This window comes from Notechis scutatus, chromosome Z, assembly GCF_049901735.1.
Source record: "Notechis scutatus isolate UNSWTSFEM ecotype Mainland chromosome Z, rNotScu1.2, whole genome shotgun sequence".
In the NCBI taxonomy this organism is placed as follows: Eukaryota; Metazoa; Chordata; class Lepidosauria; order Squamata; family Elapidae; genus Notechis; species Notechis scutatus.
In genome coordinates this window covers 53,558,960-53,579,442 of record NC_142025.1, presented here as the reverse complement: position 1 = coordinate 53,579,442, position 20,483 = coordinate 53,558,960, and the positions used below count along the sequence as shown (strand labels likewise).

Sequence of the window (20,483 nt, the reverse complement as noted above, 5' to 3'; positions counted from 1 at the left end):
TCAGTCCAGAATTAACAGCTATCATGGTCAACAGCCATTTCATGTGATCATTATAAATATTTAGTCCAGAATATGAAATTGGAAAGGAATATGCAAAAGCACAAGAACTTCTGTGGCATCATAATTGGGTTATATAATGTCTCCTCAGTATGTCCTTAGTATCTAGAGAAATGTTAGATGTTTGTTTCACACTTTTCTACTTTAATTTGAAGTTGTTTAGAACAATAATTTTTATTTTTATTTTGTCCTTAAAACAATTCCATAGTAAGACTTCTACAATTTAAGGAAAATATTGACAATTACTTTTGTTCTAAACAGAAAACACAACTATATAACCAATTGTAATCTTTTCCGTTCAGTTTTCTTATTTTTAAAAAATGTTTCTGTACTCTATGGGATAGTGATTATATTAATATTCTCTTCTAACTGTAATTAGATAGATGGCAAAAGCAAGATGCTGTAGCCGAAATTACTATAAGACATGTAAAATATCCTGATATTGTAGTACACCTTCTTCACTCCCATTCTGTGCATGTGTGTTTGTGGGTTGGTTATGAAGGCAGGTAGTTCTATCATTTGACTTCCTAATTCTTTCCCATATGTAAATAATACCTGCATGTATATTATGTATCTGCTTCTAATCTATTTAAAAGCTTTTCAGCATATTTAGATCTTCAAATAATGAAAGACCAGTACTGAATTAACTCACTTTCTATATAAAATCTGTTAAGTTTAATAAATGCACATTTATTTTGATTAAAAATATCAGTTGAAATGAGCAAATGAAACAAACATCTGATTTCTCATTTGATATAATAAGTGTTGTGAATCTGTGCTAAATCCCTTTGAGCATTTGAACAGTAAGTTGCTTGAATTTGATGTCTAATAGTAATCTATCAGGTATTGACAGTGATTTGCTGCTAGTGTGACTTTTATATTTGTATGAAAAATTACAAAGAAGGCTGTAAAGTGAGAACATTCGCTTTAAGTTGGTTGAAGCAATATGAGGTAAAGTATTACAGGTAGTCCTCAACTTACAACAGTCCATTTAGTGCCCATTCAAAGTTACAACGGCACTGAAAAGTGTGATTTTCTTTCACACAACAGTTGCTGCATGGCCACATGACCAAAATTCAGCTTGGCAGTTTGGCTTTTATGACTATTGCAGTGTCCTATGGTCATGTGAATCCCCTTTTGCGACCTTCTGACCAACAAAGTCAATGGGGAATCCATATTTATTTAACATGTTACTAATGCAAGGATTCCCTTAACAATTGTGGCAAGAAAAGTCATAAAATGGGGCAAACTTGCTTAACAAATGTTTCACTTAGCAACATAAATGTTGGGCTCAGTTGTGGTCGTAATTCAAGAACTACCTGTACTTATTTGTTTTAAATTATCTTGATTTTATTTGATGGCAGAGGTCATTAGTATTGAATGTTTTTTTTTAAGTTTTTATTTTTTAAGACAAACATACAAACAAAACATAAAAACCATCTTCCATCTTATATACAAACAGTGTGTCAGTTTGTTACAAATCTTTTGTGCTATCCTTTTGTAATCATTTCTTAATATATATAAATTTCCACATTATCAAGCAAACACATGCTTATATATTTATCAATTATTAATCATCCATGACCAAATTATTTATTCTATCACTTTATATGAGATACTTCAAATTTTATTCCAAAATGTATATTATACTTTCATCCAATGGTTATAAATGTCTATATTATATTTTATATCTCTCTATTAAACCTATTACAAAGTCATCAAATCTATTACATTACCATGTCTTTTTGTCCATTGATAAAACAAATCACATATCATATAAAATTGTTTATCTTCTTGTTCTCTAATTTCAAAAGTCAATCTACTCATTTCAGCACAGTCCATGATTTTCTTAATAACTTCCTCCTGCATAGGTATTTTATTATTTTTCCAATTCTTAGCAAACACAATTCTAGCTGCTGTTAAAAGATTTACAGTCAAATACCTCAATTCTTTATTGTTTATTTCCAGTATAATTCCCAATTAAAAAATCTGTTTAAAGTCTTTGTGTTGTTTTATCATTTTTTCCAACCATGTATGGATTTTAGTTCAATATTTTTTTGCATCCAAGCACGTCCACCACATATGGTAATATGAACCAGGTGTCTGATGACATTTCCAACATTTATCTGATTTATTCTTAAACATTCTCACAAGTCTTGTCGGGGGGTAGATGCCACCTCTAAAACATCTTACACAAATTTTCTTTATATGCAGTTGACAATGTCATTTTATAATTTTGAGACCACAATTTTTGCCACTTCTCTAAATCAATCCCATATCCAAAATTTTTCCCCCAAGCAATCATCGTTTCTTTAACTTGTTCTTCTTCCAGTTTAAATTCTAATAAATAAATGTCCATAAAGTTTTTTAATTACTTTTTCATCAGTACCCATCAAAATTTTATCTAAATCAGTCAACTTATCATAAATACTTTCTGTTTTAAAATCTTTATTAAATCTAGATTGTACTTGCAAATATGAAAACCAATTCATTTTTACACCTTGTTCTTCCAGTGCTTGCATAGATTTAAGTTCACCCTTTTCATTCAGTTCACCCTTTTCACCATATCTAACTGTTTGTTCCTTTTTATATATTACCGGATAGGAAAAAGTTTCCATTTAACAGATAATCAGAGTTGGAAGGGACCTTGTAGGTCATCTAGTCCAACCCCCTGCCCAAGCGGAAGACCCTACACTATTTCTGACAAATGGCAGTCCAATCTCTTTTTGAAAGTCTCAAGTGATGGCGCTCCCACAACTTTCGCAAGCTGTTCCATTGGTTGATTGTTCTCACTGTCAGAAAGTTTCTCCTTATTTCCAGGTTAAATCTCTCCTTGTTCAGTTTCCATCCATTATTCCTTGTCTGGCCTACAGGCGCTTTAGAAAATAGCTTGACCCTTTCCTCCCTGTGGCAGCCCCTCTAATATTGGAAGACCGCTATCATGTCTCCCCTGGTCCTTCTCTTTACTAGACTAGCCAAGCCCGGTTCCTGCAACCATTCGTTGTATGTTTTAGCCTCCAGTCCCCTAATCATCCTGGTTGCTCTTCTCTGTACTTTTTCAAGAGTCTCAACATCTTTTTTATAATGTGGTGACCAAAACTGGATGCAGTACTCTAGGTGTAGTCTTACTAAGGCTTTATAGAGTGGTATTAGTACTTCCCTTGATCTTGATTGTATCCCTCTGTTAATACAATTTAGGATTGCATTAGCTTTTTGGCTGCTGCTGCACACTGCTGGCTCATATTTAGCTGGTTGTCCACGAAGACTCCAAGATCTCTCTCACAGTTACTGCTACTTTGCCTGGTTTCACCCAGTCTATATGTGTACTTTTGGTTTTTCTTGCCTAAGTGTAGGACTTTACTTTTCTCTACATTGAATTTCATTTTGTTAGATACAGCCCAGTGTTCTAGTCTGTCAAGATCTATCTGAATCTTGAGCCTATCTTCTTGGGTGTTAGCTATTCCTGCCAGCTTAGTATCATCTGCAAATTTAGTAAGTTCCCCTTCTATTCCCTCATCTAAGTCGTTAATGAAAATATTGAAGAGTACTGAGCCTGAGATGGAACCTTGTGGCACCCCACTGCTTACTTCCTTCTATGTAGACTTAGACCCAATTAAGGACTACTTGTTGAGTACGGTTTGCCAGCCAGTTGCGAGTCCATCTAGTAGTGGTGCTATCTATTCCACTTTTTTCTCGCTTACTAAGAAGTAGGTGGTAGTCTACTTTGTCAAATGCCTTGGTGAAATCTAAATATGTCCACAGTATTTTGCTGGTCAACTAATTTAGTTACTGTGTTGAAGAATGAACTAAGATTGGTTTGGCATGATCTGTTTTTAACAAACCCGTGCTGACTGCTAGTTATTACTTTACTTGTTTCTAGATGTTGGCAGATCTGTTTTTTATTATCTTTTCCAGTATCTTCCCAGGTATTGATGTTAAGGCTGATTGGTCTATAGTTTCCTGGGTCTGTTTTTTTCCTTTTTTGAAGATGGGAACCACATCAGCTCTTTTCCAGTCCTCTGGTAGTTCCCTGGTGCTCCAGGATTTTTGAAAGATATGGTGCAGTGGTTCTGAGATGACTTCTGCCAGCTCTTTTAAAACTCTGGGATGTAATCCATCAGGCCCCGATGATTTGTTTTTATCAAGATCAGACAGGTTTTCTCTTACTATTTTTTTTGCTTATTTTAACTTTTATTTCTGGTATGTCTTTTATAGTTATGTTTTTGGTGGGTTGAGCTATAGTTTCTTTTTGCGTGAAGACGGTTGCAAAGAATGAGTTAAGCAGTTCTGCTTTCTCTCTATTGCCTGTTACTTCCTTGCTGTCTTCTTTCTTTAGCGGACCGACTGTTTCCTTGATTTTTTTTTTGTTATTTATATATTGGAAATAATGTTTTTAATTATCTTTGACTTTTGTTGCAAGTCTTTGTTTGCTCTGAGCCTTTGCTTTCGTGACTTCGTCTTTGCAGATTCTGGCTATCTGCTGATATTCTGCCTTAGTTGTATGTCCTTCTTTCCATTTTTTGTACTTGTCCTTTTTTTCTTTCAATTTGCCAGAGAGATCTCTATGCAGCCATGCTGGTTTCTTCTTGGATTTCTTGTTTTTCTTTCTCAGTGGCATTGTGCTGGTCTGGGCTTCTATGATCTTACTTTTCAGTTTCCCAAGATTCTTGAGTTGTTTTCCCCTTTAAGGTTTTCATCCACGGAATCTTTCCCAAATTCTGAGTTTATTAAAATCAGCTCTTTTAAAATCCAAGATTCTGGTGTTATTATGTTCTATTGCTTGTGTTTGTGTTATGTTGAATTCTAGTATGACATAGTCACTCTCACCCAAGGTTCCTGCAGTTTCAACTCCCTCTATCACTTTTTCTGTTTGTAAGAATTAAGTCCAGTATGGCTTCTAGTTTTACCCTCTACCTTTTGGACAACAAAGTTGTCAGCTAGGTTGGTTAGGAACTTGTTTGATTTCTCACTTGGTGCAGAATTTGTTTTCCAATTGATATCAGGATAATTGAAGTCTCCCATTACTATTGATGTGTGTTTGTTAGTTGGCTGGCAAAAAGGACATCTATTTTTTCTGCTTGATTGGGTGGCCTATAATATACACCTATGGCCATGTCATTTTTTTTGTCTTTTATATTGACCCATATGCATTCTAGGAGGTTTTCATCTTTGGTTTCATGCATTTCTGTAGCAATATAGTAGTCCTTTACATACAGTGCAACTCCACCTCCTCTTTTATGGGGCCTGGGTTTTTTGAATAATTTGTATCCTTCTATCAGTATGTTCCAGTCATGGGTTTTATCCCACCAAATTTCTGTTATTCCAACTATATCATATTTACCTTCATGTATTTGTAGTTCGAGTTCACCCTGTTTGTTACTCAGACTTTGTGCATTTGGGCACTTGAGATCTTTATGTCTTACCCTGTGTTTACTGTCTACATAACCTGTGTTGTGCCTGCCTGCCCCTACTTTCTTGCTACCTGTTTGATTAGTGCACATGGTATGGTACTCACTATTAAATGCTTGGTTTTGGTTGGCATCAAGGTTGATAATCTTACCTGCACGGACATCTATTTTGCGTGCACTGGTATCCTTATTAGTTTTAGGTTGCTGGGGACAGAAATGTTCTGAATCCATTAATTCTCTGTCCCCGCTGTTCAGTTTAAATGTTTATCCAGGAAATCTGTGAATGTAATGCCAAGTAACTCAGTCCCTTTCTTTGATGGATGCAAACCATCTCTTTTGTACATTTTTTCATTGGACCAGCTGCAGACATCATGACTAATAAAACCAAAGCCTTCCCTTTTACACCACTCCTTTAGCCACACATTAAACTAGATATCCATAATGGAATTTTTAAATAATATTGTCTTTTTGTCTTCTTCCAGTTCAAAAACAGTGCCTCTTGATGTCTTCTAAAGCAGGGATCCCCAACCTTTTCGACGCCGCGGCCCGGTTCCGGCATCAGCTGGGCGCCCGCTGTACCCGGCGTCAACTGGGCGCCGCCATCTTTTTGACGAAAGCGCTTCCGGTGAGCTTTCTACCTGGAAAAGCTCACCGAGCGCTAAGCGCCCGCCATCTTTTTTGACGGCGCTTCGGTGAGCTTTCTACCCGGAAAAGCTCACCAGAAGCACTTTTTTACCAAAAAATGATAGCGGCGCCCAGCAACCAGCGGCCCGGTAAGGCTTGTTCCGCGGCCCGGTACCGGTCCGCGGACCGGCGGTTGGGGACCCCTGTTCTAAAGTACCCCGTGTTTTAGTTCCCTTATATCAAAGGAAAGCATGCCATCCTAGCAGCAAGTCATGTCCTTCTAAAGTCAATAGTCTAGTGTTTCTTAATGTTATCCATTCCTTTACCCACATCAAACTTGTCACCTGGTAATATAGCTCCCAGTTAGGCAATCTTGTATCTTGCATCTTGTAGCAGTTTAAGTTTTATTCTTCCTTTCTTTCCCTGCCAAATATATTTCAACACAGTTCTGTTTAAGTCTTCAAAAAACTCTTTACCTAGTCGGACTAGAATTGTCTGGAATAAATACAGAATTCTAGGCAATACATTCATCTTAATTGTAGATATTCTCCCAATCAATGATATTTGTAAATTTTCCCATTTTGCCAAATCTGTTGCAATCTGCTGTTTGAGTTTAATATAATTAAACAATATAATTGTCCTCCTTCAGTGTGCTACATCTTGGTGTAATGTGTATCCCTAAATACTTAACCTTATTTGTGATCTGTATTTCTAAAACTGCTTCCAACTTTCTTTTGTCTTGCTAACATATTTTTTGTTAATACTTTTGTTTTATCTTTATTTATTTTCAAACCTGCTACTTTTCCATATTCTCCTATCTTTTAGGTGCTGTTTCCAATGGATCCTCTAGTATGGAATGCCAGATCATCTACAAAAGCTTGCAATTTATACTCTTCCTTTTTAATTTTCATTCCTTTTATTTCTTTATCTTCTCTAATATTCTTATTCAACACTTCCAAAGTTAACACAAACAGCAGAAGCGACAGTGGACAACCTTGTCTTGTCCCTTTTCTTATATCTATAGATTCTGTTAATTCTCCATTTATCCTTTATTTATTTATTTATTTAAATTTATCCTTTGCAGTTTGTTTATGACATATCATTTCAATGGCTTGAATAATTTTTTTACCAAAGCCCATTTGTTCCAATTGCAATAACAAATCGCCAACTCACGTTGGTCAAAGGCTTTTTGTGCATCCAGAAACATGAAAGCCTTTGCTTTTCTGGATGTGCCTCATAATATTCCAAAGTGTCCAGGATTATTCTCACGTTGTTTTTAATTTGTCTCTTTGGCAGGAATTCATTTTGATCAACATGTATAACTTTATACATGTTGATCATTAAGTATCTTTTCAGTCTTTCTGCCAAAATTGAAGCGAGGATTTTATAATATGAATTTAATAGGGATATAGGTCTATAACTTGTTGCAGGTCTGTATCCTCCTTCAGTATAAGTGTAATATATGCTTCTGACCATGTTTTGGGTATTCTTTTCTTTAACATAACTTCATTCATAACTTCTAACAGATGGAAATTCAGTATTTCCTGGAAAGTCTTGTAAAATTCTGCTGGCAATCCATCTGGACCTGGTGCTTTTCCAACATTCTGTTTTTTTAAAGCTTCTGTTAGTTCCATCATCATTATGTTCCCTTCTAGCATTATTTCAATGTCTTTAGGTATCTGAGGTAAATTTGCTTTCTGTAAGTATTGCTTAACTTTTTCTTCTTGAATATTCTCTTGAAAATACAGTTTTCCATAGTATATTTTTTTCTTCTACTCATTTCCATAGCAAGCATGTCCTTTGTTTATTAATTGATTAATCCTTCTTGATTCTCTTTCCTTTCTCAGTTTATAGGCTAGCCATCTGCCTGGTTTGTTTGCATCTTCAAAGTAATTCTGTTTAGCATTTTAAATTTTTTGTGCTAGTTCCTCTTTTTCCATTAGTCCCATTTTATGTTTAATTATATCCATTTTATTCTTAATGTCTTTTTTTGCGGGAACTTCTGTAACTCTTTTTCCAGTCTTTCATAGTCATCCTCCAAAGACCTAAAAGTCTTTTTCTGTTTTATATTTCTTTTCCTTGTATAGTCAATTATCAAACTTCTTGTGCAGGCCTTCATCGTGTCCAAGAGATTCTGTAAAGAAGTATCCTCTTTTCTCTTTAAAAAAGAAAGCCAATTCTTTCTCTATTTTCTGTTTAAAATCTTTTTCCTTTAATATCGTATTATTTAAAGTCCATCTAGATCTCATATCCTTTCCAAATAACTGTCATTGGATTGTGGTCTGCCCAAGTGCTTGGTTCTATTTCAATTTCTCGTATCTTAGTAAGTAGTTCTGCTGACATCCATATCATATTTATTCTAGGCCATGATGCATGTCTAGTAAAAAGTATATTGCTTACTTTCTACATTTCTCTCTCTCCATGCATCTTTTAAGTTTAATTCTTCTATCATTCAAAATAAAGGTTTTGGTAATATCTTTCTAGCTTTCTTTGTTGATTTCTGTGTTTTATAGTCCAACCGATCATTAATTATTCCATTAAGGTCTCCCATCATACAAATATTAACATAGTCCAATTCAATTATTTTCATATGTGATTTCCTGTAGAATTCTTCTTGATTATCATTTGGAGCATAAATTGCAATTAAAAGTGTTTTAACATTATTGTCCATTATTTCCACCATCAAAATCCTTCCGTCATCATCTGTATAAATTAATTCTGCCACAATTGTATCTCTGATATATAAGACCACGCCTCTTTTCTTTGATTGTGTCAGTGACATGAATAATTTCCCTATTTTTTTTTTGCTTCAATATATATTCATGTTATTTTTTACTATGTACTTGTAAACAAATTATATCAAATTTTAATTTCTCTAATTTGTGAAATACTTTCCTTCTTTTAGTAGCCAAATTAAGTCCGTTTATGTTAATCATAATTTCCTTTCATCCATGTTAAGCTTTATCAGAGGGTTTTATTGCTCTAATAGATCTTAATTCTCGTTGCTGTATGGGTACACCACCACCTACTGCACCTTCTTCTTTTTCCTTTTCAATTACTGCTATACACTCCTCTTGAAGTTCAATGTGACTCTTCTTTTCTTTCTTCTTCCTCCTTTCCTCTAAAAAATTCTAAATAGAATAACTCCGCTTTTCCGACTATCAATTCTGTTTTTGTTCCTGCCAAGTGAACAAGAGGTCTTAGTATTGAATGTTTAAAGATAATATAAAGTATATTTCTTGACTGACTTCTTCCTTTAATTTGCTTCCTGGTATCCACTAAGTAGTGATAATCACCCAAACTCTGAAGGAATGTGGAAGAAAAAGCCATCCATGGCACTTGAAGTGTCACTTCTCCAAAGAGGGAATGTGTTCCTGAGGTTGCTTCTTTTAGGCTAAAAGTCATTGAAAATAAACTAGTTCTCAGTAATCTCAGTTACAACTAGATTTGTGACAGTAGTCTAGCCATATATGGCAGTAATTCTGTTGTAGAGCTGCATGGTGAAATATAAGAAAGTGATTGTATGCTATATCTGGCAATTGCAAATACTGTGGGACTCACATTCAATAAATTATTGTAATCCAGAACATTTTTTCAGCTACTAAGATTTTTTTTTCATATACAGGTACTCCTCAACCTATGACTGTACTGGTCGTCCATTATGGCAGCTGTCATCCACTTGACCAAACCAATCTTTGTTCTGGAGGTTGTTAAGCAAATGCCACAGATATTAAGTGAATCAGTTTGCTAATGGCTAGTTTGCCAAAAAGAAAAAAAAAGTAAATGCTGGTTTTAGGCAAAAATGTCAATAAATGTGGTCACCTTCTGCAAACAGCCCTAAATGCAAGCTGGTTGCTGAACACCCGACATACAGTCAAGTGATTGTGGGGGGAGGGGGGAAGACGCCCTTCTGAACTTCATAACCGAGTTGTAAGTAAGTACCCTGGGAGGAGGGAACAGTGTAACTTCAAACGGTTGATAAGCAATAGGTCATAAGTCAAGGACTAGCAATACCACTTAGACTTATATACTGCTTCATAGTGCTTTACAGCAGGGGTCCCCAACCACCGGGCTGTGGACCGGTACCGGGCCGCGGAGCACTCTCTACCGGGCCGCAAAGAATTTTTTTTAAAAAAAAATGGCTTTCTTCACCTTCGGTGAATGCTGCTGGGATCAGGGATCAAGGACACAAATGAAAGAAGGGGAGGGAGGAAGCAACTGAAGCCTGTCCTTCTCTCTGGGTCAGCTCTCTCAGTCGCTCTCTCGCTCCTCCACCAGCCCAGGAAGAAACTGCTTCAAAGAAGTGGGGGGCTTTTCCTGTCGCCGAAGCGCCCGTTTCTCCCCACCCGTCCGCCCGCGCGCACGCGGAGTTCAACCCAGTGCTCCATTCTGCCTGCCTGCCTGCCTTCGTTAATGGTTGAATCGGAACAGCTTCGGCTGAGTAAAAGAGGCGAATAGTTATTATTCTCAGCCGAAGCTGCTCCCAAACAACCAGAAACTAAGGCAGGCAGGCAGGCAGGCAGAACGGGACACTGTGGATTGAAGGCTGGCGGGCGGGGTGGGGGTGGGGGTGAACGGGCGCTTCGGAATAGCTGCGCGACAGGAAAAGCCTCCTTCTCTCCCCTCCCCCCGGTCCTTGCAAAAATTTTCTGCTTGAAACCGGTCCCTGGTACAAAAAAGGTTGGGGACCACTGCTTTAAAGCACTCTGTAAACGTTTTCCAGAGTATGTATATTGTCTCCAACAATCTGGGTCCTTATTTTAACAACTTTGGAAGGATGGAAGGCTGAGTCAACCTTGAGCCAATCAAGATTGAAACTCCTCACAATTAGTAGTCAACCTGCAATAATGCATTCTAACCACTGTACTACTACAGGTATTGCTGTCTAATTACTGAACTTGCTGCATTAATTTCCCAGTTTTTAGTAATGCAGTGGTCATTTATAAAGATGTCTAAAGTATAAATTTCTGTAATGAGATACTCTTCAACTTGTTGGCAATATGTCCAGTTTGAGGAAACCCATTAATACATATTTCATTTCTTCAGGGCTCTGGAAACTAACAAATACAATCACATCACTGCTACCTACTTTTTACTAGCAGAGCGGATTTTAAGAGAGAAACAAGAAAAAGAAATACAAACCAGATCAGCAAGTCCAAGCAATATAAAAGCACAATTTAGGTAAGATTTTAGATTCTACCTATTATGTATGTGTGTGCACATCTATCCATCCATCCATCCCTCCCAACTTTTATTATTTGTATCTAAATCCTTTAAGGGGGCTCACAACTTTATTTTAAATGTATATTTTGAAAATATTGTAGAATGAATGCAGTTATCTGTATAACAAGTATAACCCTTCTGAAATATGAGAAGTACATATTTGTAAGAGTGTTAGCTATAGAAAATGGTAAATTGCTTTAGTATTGTGTGTTCTCATTCAGCAATAATACATTTCTTTCTCATAGTAAATATGATGATGTGTAGATTTTTAGACAAAGGCAGGGGTGGGCTGCTGCCGGTTAATTTTACATCTGTTCACCAAACCGGTAGTTATAACAACTGGCTGGCACTGCCCGCCTGCTCCACTCCTCCCAGGAGTCTCCACACGGTCAGTTGATCCCAGGTAAGTGCAGGGCTCGTGTGGGAAGCTCAGGGAGGCAAAAAATGGGCCTCCCAGAGACTCCGGAAGTCTGGAAACAGGTCAATTTCCAGCCTCTGGAGAGCCTCCAGAGCCCAGGGAGGCTGTTTTCGCCCTCCCAGAGGCTTGAGGAAAGCCTCCGGAGTCCAAGGAGGGCGAAAACGCCCCCCACCCACGTGCGGCAGGCTGATTAGGCCACACCCACCATGGCCACGCCCAACCAGCAACTGAGCAGAGAACTGGTTGCTAAATTTTTTTGAAGCCTGGACAAAGGTCTCTCTTTCAGTCTGCATCTGAATAAATTGCAGGATATTACATGAATTTCAAGGCTAAGAAATAATCGGTGCTCAAATTTATTGATAGAGGCTTTAAGTCTAAGATATATGCATAATAATAAGAGAGTATTTGTATTCTCTAATATTAAAAAAAACCCAATTGTGGTGTTAATTTTGAGATACAGAAAGACAAAGCAATTAAAAATGATAATGCTTAAATCTTATTGCAACCTTTTCTAAAGAATAGTTGCATGAAAAAGCCAAAGATAGAAAAATAAACTCTCTAAAAATATCAAACTAATTTAAATGTAGAAATGGAATAAACAACTTGAATATATAATTAGGAGGGTTTCTTCAGGAAGACTATTTAAAATCACTATAAATAGAAGCTAAAATAAATTATATATTATAATATAGAAAGAGCCCAAACAAGTTCAGGAAAATGGCACTGTATTTAAAAAGTTCCACCAAACAGACTATATGAATCAAGAAATCTTATTTTAGTAAATGAAAAAAAAAGCATAAGTTAAATACTTCTTGTTTTATATGATTGAATCCAATACTTGATGTTAGTTTCAGTTTATATTTTCAAAGTAGCAACTGGGTGACTGGTTTGACTGCAGTTGAAATAAAGGTGGGAGAAGGATAACATTTCCAATACTTATATTTTCTTACAGTGTCACTGTTCTTGTTTGTTTGTAAGATTTTTTTTAAAGAAAAAGGTTTAGTGGTTTTGGAGAGTGTGATTTTTACAGGGAAAATTAGGAATGGGGTGGTGCCCAGAATGAGAATAGGATTACAGCTTAAAGTTATGAGTATTTTAAGAGTGAAAATCTGCATACACTTGGAAATTTGTTTAATCTAAGCAGGATTGAACTTCTGAAATATTGGCATAAGACTGGTTGAATGGATTTCTTAAAAGCTCAAATTTAAGATTAGCACCAAGGCAATCAATAGAAACAGGCCTAAACTATCTACATTTAGTTTTTTAAGTAGCTCTGAAGCAGTTAAAATCTGTCAGAGTTGTAATAGATATCAAACATGAGGACAAAAGAAGTAAAAATATTAACATTTAAAAAAAAAAATCCATACCTGAAATTTGGGCTAGAAATCTACTAATAAAAATTAGTTGATATCTGAAGTCTCATTCTCAATCAAGTCCAAATTGGTCTGATTCCTCATTGATGAAATTTTTTTTCAGAAGGCACTGTGGGTTACCCACTGGTTCCATGAAAACCAATACAATTGTTTTTCTTTCACCTATTTGTTTTAAAATGGTCCACACTACTTTTTCTTTGAGAAAGTGAACAGTTGGCTCTCTGAGTCTAAATTTTTTCTCTTTTATTTGCATGCCTCCAAGCTGGGATATCAGTTACCTGTCCCACTTACATATGGGAAGGTTCCAGCAGTTCTTTTGAGAGCCACAGGAATACACAGAAATGGGAATCAATGTTGGCTAGATTATAAAAGATTGTTCTGGAGGACCATAATATCTATTGGACTTGCCTCTTCCATTATTACTATTACTGTGGCATTTTTAAATTGCTAATAAGTTGCACTACATATCAGTACGTTAGTATCACTTTAGTTATTTAAAAAAAAATTAAATAATTAATTCCATTAAGAGAAAAAATTGATCCAAATATTTGAGACATAGTGAAATTTCCATTTTGTTTATATGTTGATATGCCTTAATTTGTCTCTTTGTTTTCAAAAGACAGCCTGGAATGATTTAAGAAATTAAAGTTTAAGGTGTAGCCACACAGAATTAATTATTCAAATGTTTGAACTCAATTTAATGGATAAAAATGTTATTAATTTTAAAATACATATTATTTATTTTTAATATTTGCAGCAATAATATATTGTATTAAAATGAGAAACAACATGGAATCTCTTGCTTTGGAGTATTTTTCCTTTTTATTTTTAACCAAATTTGCATTTTCTTGATTCCTCCGTTTTGTTTATTTTAGGCAATCATGGCCAACAAAAATAGATGTTCCCCAAGATTTAGATGATGACCTTACAGCTTCTCCATTATCCCATGCAGCTGTTCCCCAATCTCCTGCTCGTAATGCTGAAAATGTTCTTAATGGACATAGAAGTAAGGCACTTGAGTCGGTCAAGAAAGAGGATGTTCCTGAATTAGCTGGACCAGCACTTTCAGTTGTTCCCTCAGTGAATTTAAAACCTACAACTAGTAGTCGGAAGTGCTTGTTTAGAGTAGAAGAAGATGAAGAGGAGGATGAAGAAGATAAAAAAATTGTTTCTCTGTCAAATCAAGTTGTTCTGCGTCGTAAGCCTTCTGTTACAAATCGTCTTACTTCTCGAAAAAGTGCCCCCGTTCTAAATCAGATTTTTGAGGAAGGGGAATCTGATGATGAATTTGATATGGATGAGAATTTGCCCCCTAAATTAAGTCGCCTAAAAATGAATATTGCTTCACCCAGCACTGTGCATAAACGTTACCACAGAAGGAAAAGTCAGGGTCGTGGATCTAGTTGCAGTAGCTCAGAAACAAGTGATGATGACTCAGAAAGTAGGCGGCGTTTAGATAAAGACAGTGGATTTACTTATTCCTGGCATAGAAGAGATAGTAGTGAAGGTCCTCCAGGAAATCAAGGAGATGGAAGTGGACAAGGAAAACCAAGCAATGGAAATGGAGGGATTGACAAAACAAGTCCTGGTGATAATCATAAAGAGGGTGGAAGTCCTTCCAGTAGCTCTAACGGAAGCACGAATAATAATTCAGGTTCTACTCGCAGATGTGCAGGATCTGGTAATGCCATGCAGTTGTCATCAAGAAGTGCGGGTGATCTGGTTGAAAGTCTCAAGTTGATGAGCATTTGTTTAGGTTCTCAGATTCACAGTAGCACTAAATACATAATTGATCCCCAAAATATTTCGTTTTCCAGTGTGAAGGTGCAGGAGAAATCAACATGGAAAATGTGCATAAGTTCTGGGAATGTAAATCCAGTTTCATCTTTGAGCAGCATAAAATTGTTTTCTGACCAAATGTCAGGTGCGGCAAATGAGTTAGAACAAATAAAGAACAAGAACTTGAAAAATAATGTGCTACAACTACCTCTGTGTGAAAAAACAATATCTGTGAACATTCAGCGAAACCCGAAGGAGGGACTGTTATGTACATCAAGTCAGACAACTTGTTGTCATGTTGTTTGACAATAATCATATTTAACCCATTCTACTTGACATCACCAATCTTCCTGTTCAGAGCTGTGAATACTTTATTTCACTGAACTTTTGTTACTTTGTCTTACTATGTTAACATAGGCTTTAAGCAGTAATTTATTAGAGTTTAATTTAGTTTTGCTTGTTATGACAAAGCATGATACTGTGCATGTTGCTAGCCAGTAATTTCTTTTGTTCCAAACAAACCCAAGAGCCGCGGTGATAATAGTGGTTAGAATGCAGTACTGCAGGCTACTTCTGCTGACTCCCAGCTGCCTGCAGTTTGGCAGTTTGAGTCACCGGCTCAAGGTTGACTCAGCTTTCCATCCTTCTGAGGTCGGTAAAATGAGGGCCCAGATAGTTGGGGTCTGCTCTGATTTGGTAAACTGCTTAGACAAAGCTGTAAAGCACTGTGAAGTGGTATATAAGTCTAAGTGCTGTTGTTATTTTTCTATCTTTCTAATTTTACTGTAGAAAATCTGGATTATAGTAAGACTTGTGTCCAAATCCAGTATAAAGTAAGCACTTAGTAGTTTCACATTCTGCACTTAAATTAGAAACATCATTTTTGTTTCTTTGTAAGACGTCAAATTATGTTCAGATCTTCTGTGTTAAAATATATGAGATGTGGCATAATTATCTGTGTTTGCAACAGAACCAAAGCAATAAAATGTTGATACTGAAATCTCTTCTGGAGGTTTTAGAATTTCAAGCCTTGTACAAAGCAAAAGTGCACTGAAAAGTTATCTTCAACTCTTGATTTTTAATCCGACATCTTTGTCTTAAATGCATGAGTGATGGCTAAAATGAAGATTTTGATTTGATACAGACAAGATAAAAAAAAATCTCCAAGGCAGCTTTCCCCATAATTAAATGCAAATAATCTTTTTAAAAAAGAGTAATCTAACAAAGGAATAGTGTAATTTAAAAAAAATTCCCCATCCAAGGGAAAGCATTCATTACTATTAAATATAATTGGTTGTAAGTATTGTGCAAAATATGTAAAATGGACCAATTTGTGGTTTATTCAAATAGATCTCTAGTTGATATCTATTCCAATAAATCATTTCATATATAGTAACTGTTGATAAAGATATTGAAAAAACATTTTTTCCAAATTTACTTTCCACTATGCCATTTAATATTTTCATTATTAATGGAATTGTCATAGAGAGTTGATTAAAGATATAATAAAGTAATTTGAGCATGCAGATAAATGAGACAAGATGGGTAATTGTCACTTTTGTATAGTGTTAATTATATTCTGAAGTTAAATGCTTCAGAATACCGAAATGCATACAGAAAATTCAGCTAGACATTTCTAGTAAAGGAGAGAGAGTAGGAATAATTGCTGGAATCTGAACAAAAGAAGAGTCTGTTCAGATTATCAGAGCCTAATTGGAATACTTTAATATGCCCCATGGCAAGATAGGTGGCAAATAAATTTGATAATAACATATCCCAAGTTCTCTCCATGGATTCAAAATGCAGCATGGATTATCTTACTGGAAAACAAATTATTTTAATTAGACATTTAGTTTGGAATGTGATATATAATTTGCTTTGATAATTTTCCAAATCAATAACACAAGTTGGTATGGAGCATTTTCTTTCATTCTTGAGTATTTGCTTTTTTAAAATCCCTTGCTACTGAAATGCCAGCAAATGAATGTTTTGGCACTTTTTCCTGTTAAAATACTTTTGACTAGATGAATTAACTTTTCTGAATATGTATCTAGAATAAAATATCCCCAATTTGGGGAAATATAAGAGTGTTATTTTCTTGCTCTGTGCACTTGAGTCTTCAAAGCAATGCTGGTAAAAAAAAAACTGATGGTATTTTGTAGCAGCAACCCAGACAGTTGTCTGAGAGAGTTTACATAAGATGTGTTCAGAAAGTATTCACACTATCTTTTGTCAATTTTGTTATGCTGCAGCCTGATTCTACAGTTGTTGAAATTCATTTTTTCTCAATCTACACTCAATATCCCATAAAGTGAAAACAAAAGTTTACAAATCTCTGTAAATTTATTAAAAAGAAAAAACTCAAATATCACATTGGCATAAGTATTCAGACCCTTCAGTCAGTATTTATTGAAGCATCTTTGGCATCAATTACAGCCTCAAATCTTTTGGAGTATGAAGCATCAAGCTTTGCACATCTGGATTGGGTGATTTTCTACCATTCTGCCTTGCAAATCCTTTCAAGCTGTCAGCTAGATGGCAACTGTTGGTGGACATCCATTTTCAGGTCCTTCCAGAGATGTTCAATAGGGTTCAAGTCGGGGCTCTGGCAGGGCCACTCTAGGATATTTACAGAGTTGTCTCTAAGCCATTCCTGTGTGCTTAGGATCATTGTCATATTGGAAAATGATCTTCAGCCCAGTATGAGATCCTGGGTGCTGTTATACAGATTTATTGAGTACTTTGTTCCATTCAGCTTTCCCTCAACCTAGACCAGTCTCCTAGTCCTTGCTGCTGAAAAACACCCTCACTGCATGATGCTGCCACTACCATGCTTTACTGCTGGGATGATATTGAGCAGGTGGCTGATTTCCTCCAAACATAACGTTTAAAATTGAGGCCAAACAGTTCAATCTTGGTTTCATCAGACCAGAGAATTTTGTTCCTCATTGTCTGAGACTCCTTAAGGTGCTTTTTTGCAAACTCCAAGCAGGCTTTCATGTGTTTTGCACTAAAGAAAGGCTTCCGTCTAGCAATTCTGCTATAAAGGCCAGATTGATGGAGGGTTGCAGTGATGGTTGTCTTTTGGGAACTCTCCCATCTCCACACAAGATCAAGCTCAGAGGTTCTTGGTCACCTCTGTTACTAAGGCTCTTCCCTCTTCAGGCAGTTCCTTTGACCTCATGGCTTTTGCTCTGCTACAGTATGTATTGTTAGCTGTGAGGTGTGCTCCTTTCCAAATCATGTCCAACCAATTAAATTTACCACAGGTAGACTCCAAGGTGTAGAAACATGTTAGCAGCAATCAAGGGAGGCACCTGAACTAAATTTCAAGTATCGTTGCAAAGGGTCTGAATAATTAAACCAATGTGATATTTCAGTTTTTTCTTTTTAATAAATTTACAGATATTTCTAACATTCTGTTTTTGTCATTATGGGATATTGAGTGTAGATTAATGAGGAAAAAAAAATGAATTTCAATAACTAGAATCAGGCTGCAGCATAACAAAATTGACAAAAGTGAAGGTGTCTGAATACTCTGTAGTTCAGTATTGTAATGCTAGCAAAATAGTCAAGTAAAATGCATTTCATTTATATTATGGATTGTAGAGCACCAAAGAATTGTTACATTGGATTATGATTTTATGCTTCCTTTTTAGTATGGTAAATCTGTCTGAAGGTACAATCTAAAACATTTTTATTAGAAAGCCATTTGAATTCATTGTGGCTTCCTTCCAAGTAAATATGGAATCTATAATTCTGAATCATACAAGTGTATTTTAATATCTAGCCTATTTTGGGATTTATAATTTTTATTTCCCACTTGTAGCAAGGTATAAATTTCCCTTTTGTTTTTCAGGCTCTTGTTGCAATCTAGTTTTAAATGCTTGAATGCTTTACCAGTCTGACATAAGTACTCTGTGCAAGAATGTGTGTATATATATGCACAAAGCTGAAAGAACTGATATATGAGTGAAGCCATAGAAAATATTTGCTTGAAATTTCCTCGGGCAGGGATCTTATAAAGGGCCAGAAATATGGACAGTTCATAGGTATCATTAAATAGGGCATCTATACAAAAAGTAGGAGAAATTTATAAAGGGCATTGGCAATAAATTTTGTTGCAGCTTTTATTTTCAAGTTGCTGTAAATATCACACATTATGTACAGCCTAGGAATGGCATCTTTTTGACCAACCCCAGGAATTTTTGTTTCTTCCATTTTATATACAATTGTATATATGTACATGTGTAAATATATATATGGTGCTCACTTTAGATCAGCGGTGTTGACCATTATGCTGCGTAGCTGTAAAATAGCCTTTAGTTATGTATGGTTGGGTGAACTACTTGGGTGTACAAATGTTAGCCTGAATGTTGTCTTTTATTCATCTGCTCACAAGTGAATGACTGTGCATGTATTATATGTTGTATTATGTTCTGTTAAAGGAGGGAGAGAATAACCACTACATGAAAATATATTGGACCAAACTATATAGAACAAGTAACAGTTTTCTGTACTCCTCAATTTTATCTTGACAAATTGCTTATAGTTACTGTAGCATATAAATATTGTGAAAACAACTAGTCTTGTATTTTTCTGTATGAATATATAATGTACCTCTAGCAATTTATCTGTATTTAAGATGTGACAATCTTGACAGAAGAATTAATTTTGCAAGTAGCAATTAAATTAAGCAGAATTGAATGCAGAAAACTTAAGTGTTTTAAGAGAGGATACAGAAATATCAGTTGATCTTTGTCAGTTGCTTCCAGCAATGTTTGGCTTTTTTCACTATGTAACTATTCATGGTGTGTGACAAAAATCCAATTAATAAAAATGATCTCTTGATCAGTGCAAAAAAGACTTCCATGACAACTTTATATATATTCACTAGTATGATTTCTGTTTCAGCACTGAAAAGCTGACATATTGGCCCTGCTGTAATAGGTAAACTATGATAATATTTGTCTGTAACTATTACTTTATGAGTGATTGTCTACATTTCCTTTCTGCCTATTATGCAGGCATGTGCAGCATTAAGCTTTCCTTCTTCCCTCTGTTGCTTGTCATCTCAGTACAGTTATCCACTATGAAGGTAAAAATATTTAGGAGTCCTACACTCTTTAAATTACGTTGTATTTTGAGATTTATTCATATCTTAGTAGAACTGAAAATACAAAGCAAAATGTTCCTCTTGTGAAGTTTGTTTTATCTCTTCAACTGCTGCATATCTTTAACAGTACAAAATAGCAAGTTTAAAACTGCTCAAAAGACTATTCCTTTTGTGATGCACCTTTGTTCAGTTTATTAACAAACCATATCCAAAGCCCATCATTTTGCAATAGCCACAAATATGTAGGAGGAAGGAGTGCACATAAACCAAAGTTTAGGATGAAATACATTTGACAATGCAGTTATTATTATCGCAAATAGCTGAAATTTGAAACGTTGATTATCTTTTAGCCAAGATGGTGCCACCAACAGCAGCCTTGGTGAAATGTTCTCTGATAGTTTTTCTGTTTTTTATAATTCTATGATTCTCTATGGATTTCATATTCAAGAGACCAACTACTAAGTATCAAGCAATGTTTCTTTGAT

General features: G+C 35.6%; 1 protein-coding gene across 4 annotated transcripts in view; it reads left to right on the top strand.

Annotated features, from left to right (window-relative positions):
• The window catches only part of SNRK (SNF related kinase), a 50,585-nt gene extending 30,643 nt beyond the window's left edge, over positions 1-19,942 (top strand). For all 4 annotated transcript variants that reach the window (XM_026684495.2, XM_087946933.1, XM_087946932.1 and 1 more), the window contains 2 exons: positions 11,136-11,270; positions 13,979-19,942. In XM_026684495.2, the coding sequence (XP_026540280.1) occupies positions 11,136-11,270; positions 13,979-15,188 (1,345 nt within the window). In that variant the 3' untranslated portion in view covers positions 15,189-19,942. The remainder of the gene's footprint in view (positions 1-11,135; positions 11,271-13,978) is intronic.
• The last annotated feature ends 541 nt before the right edge of the window (positions 19,943-20,483 follow it).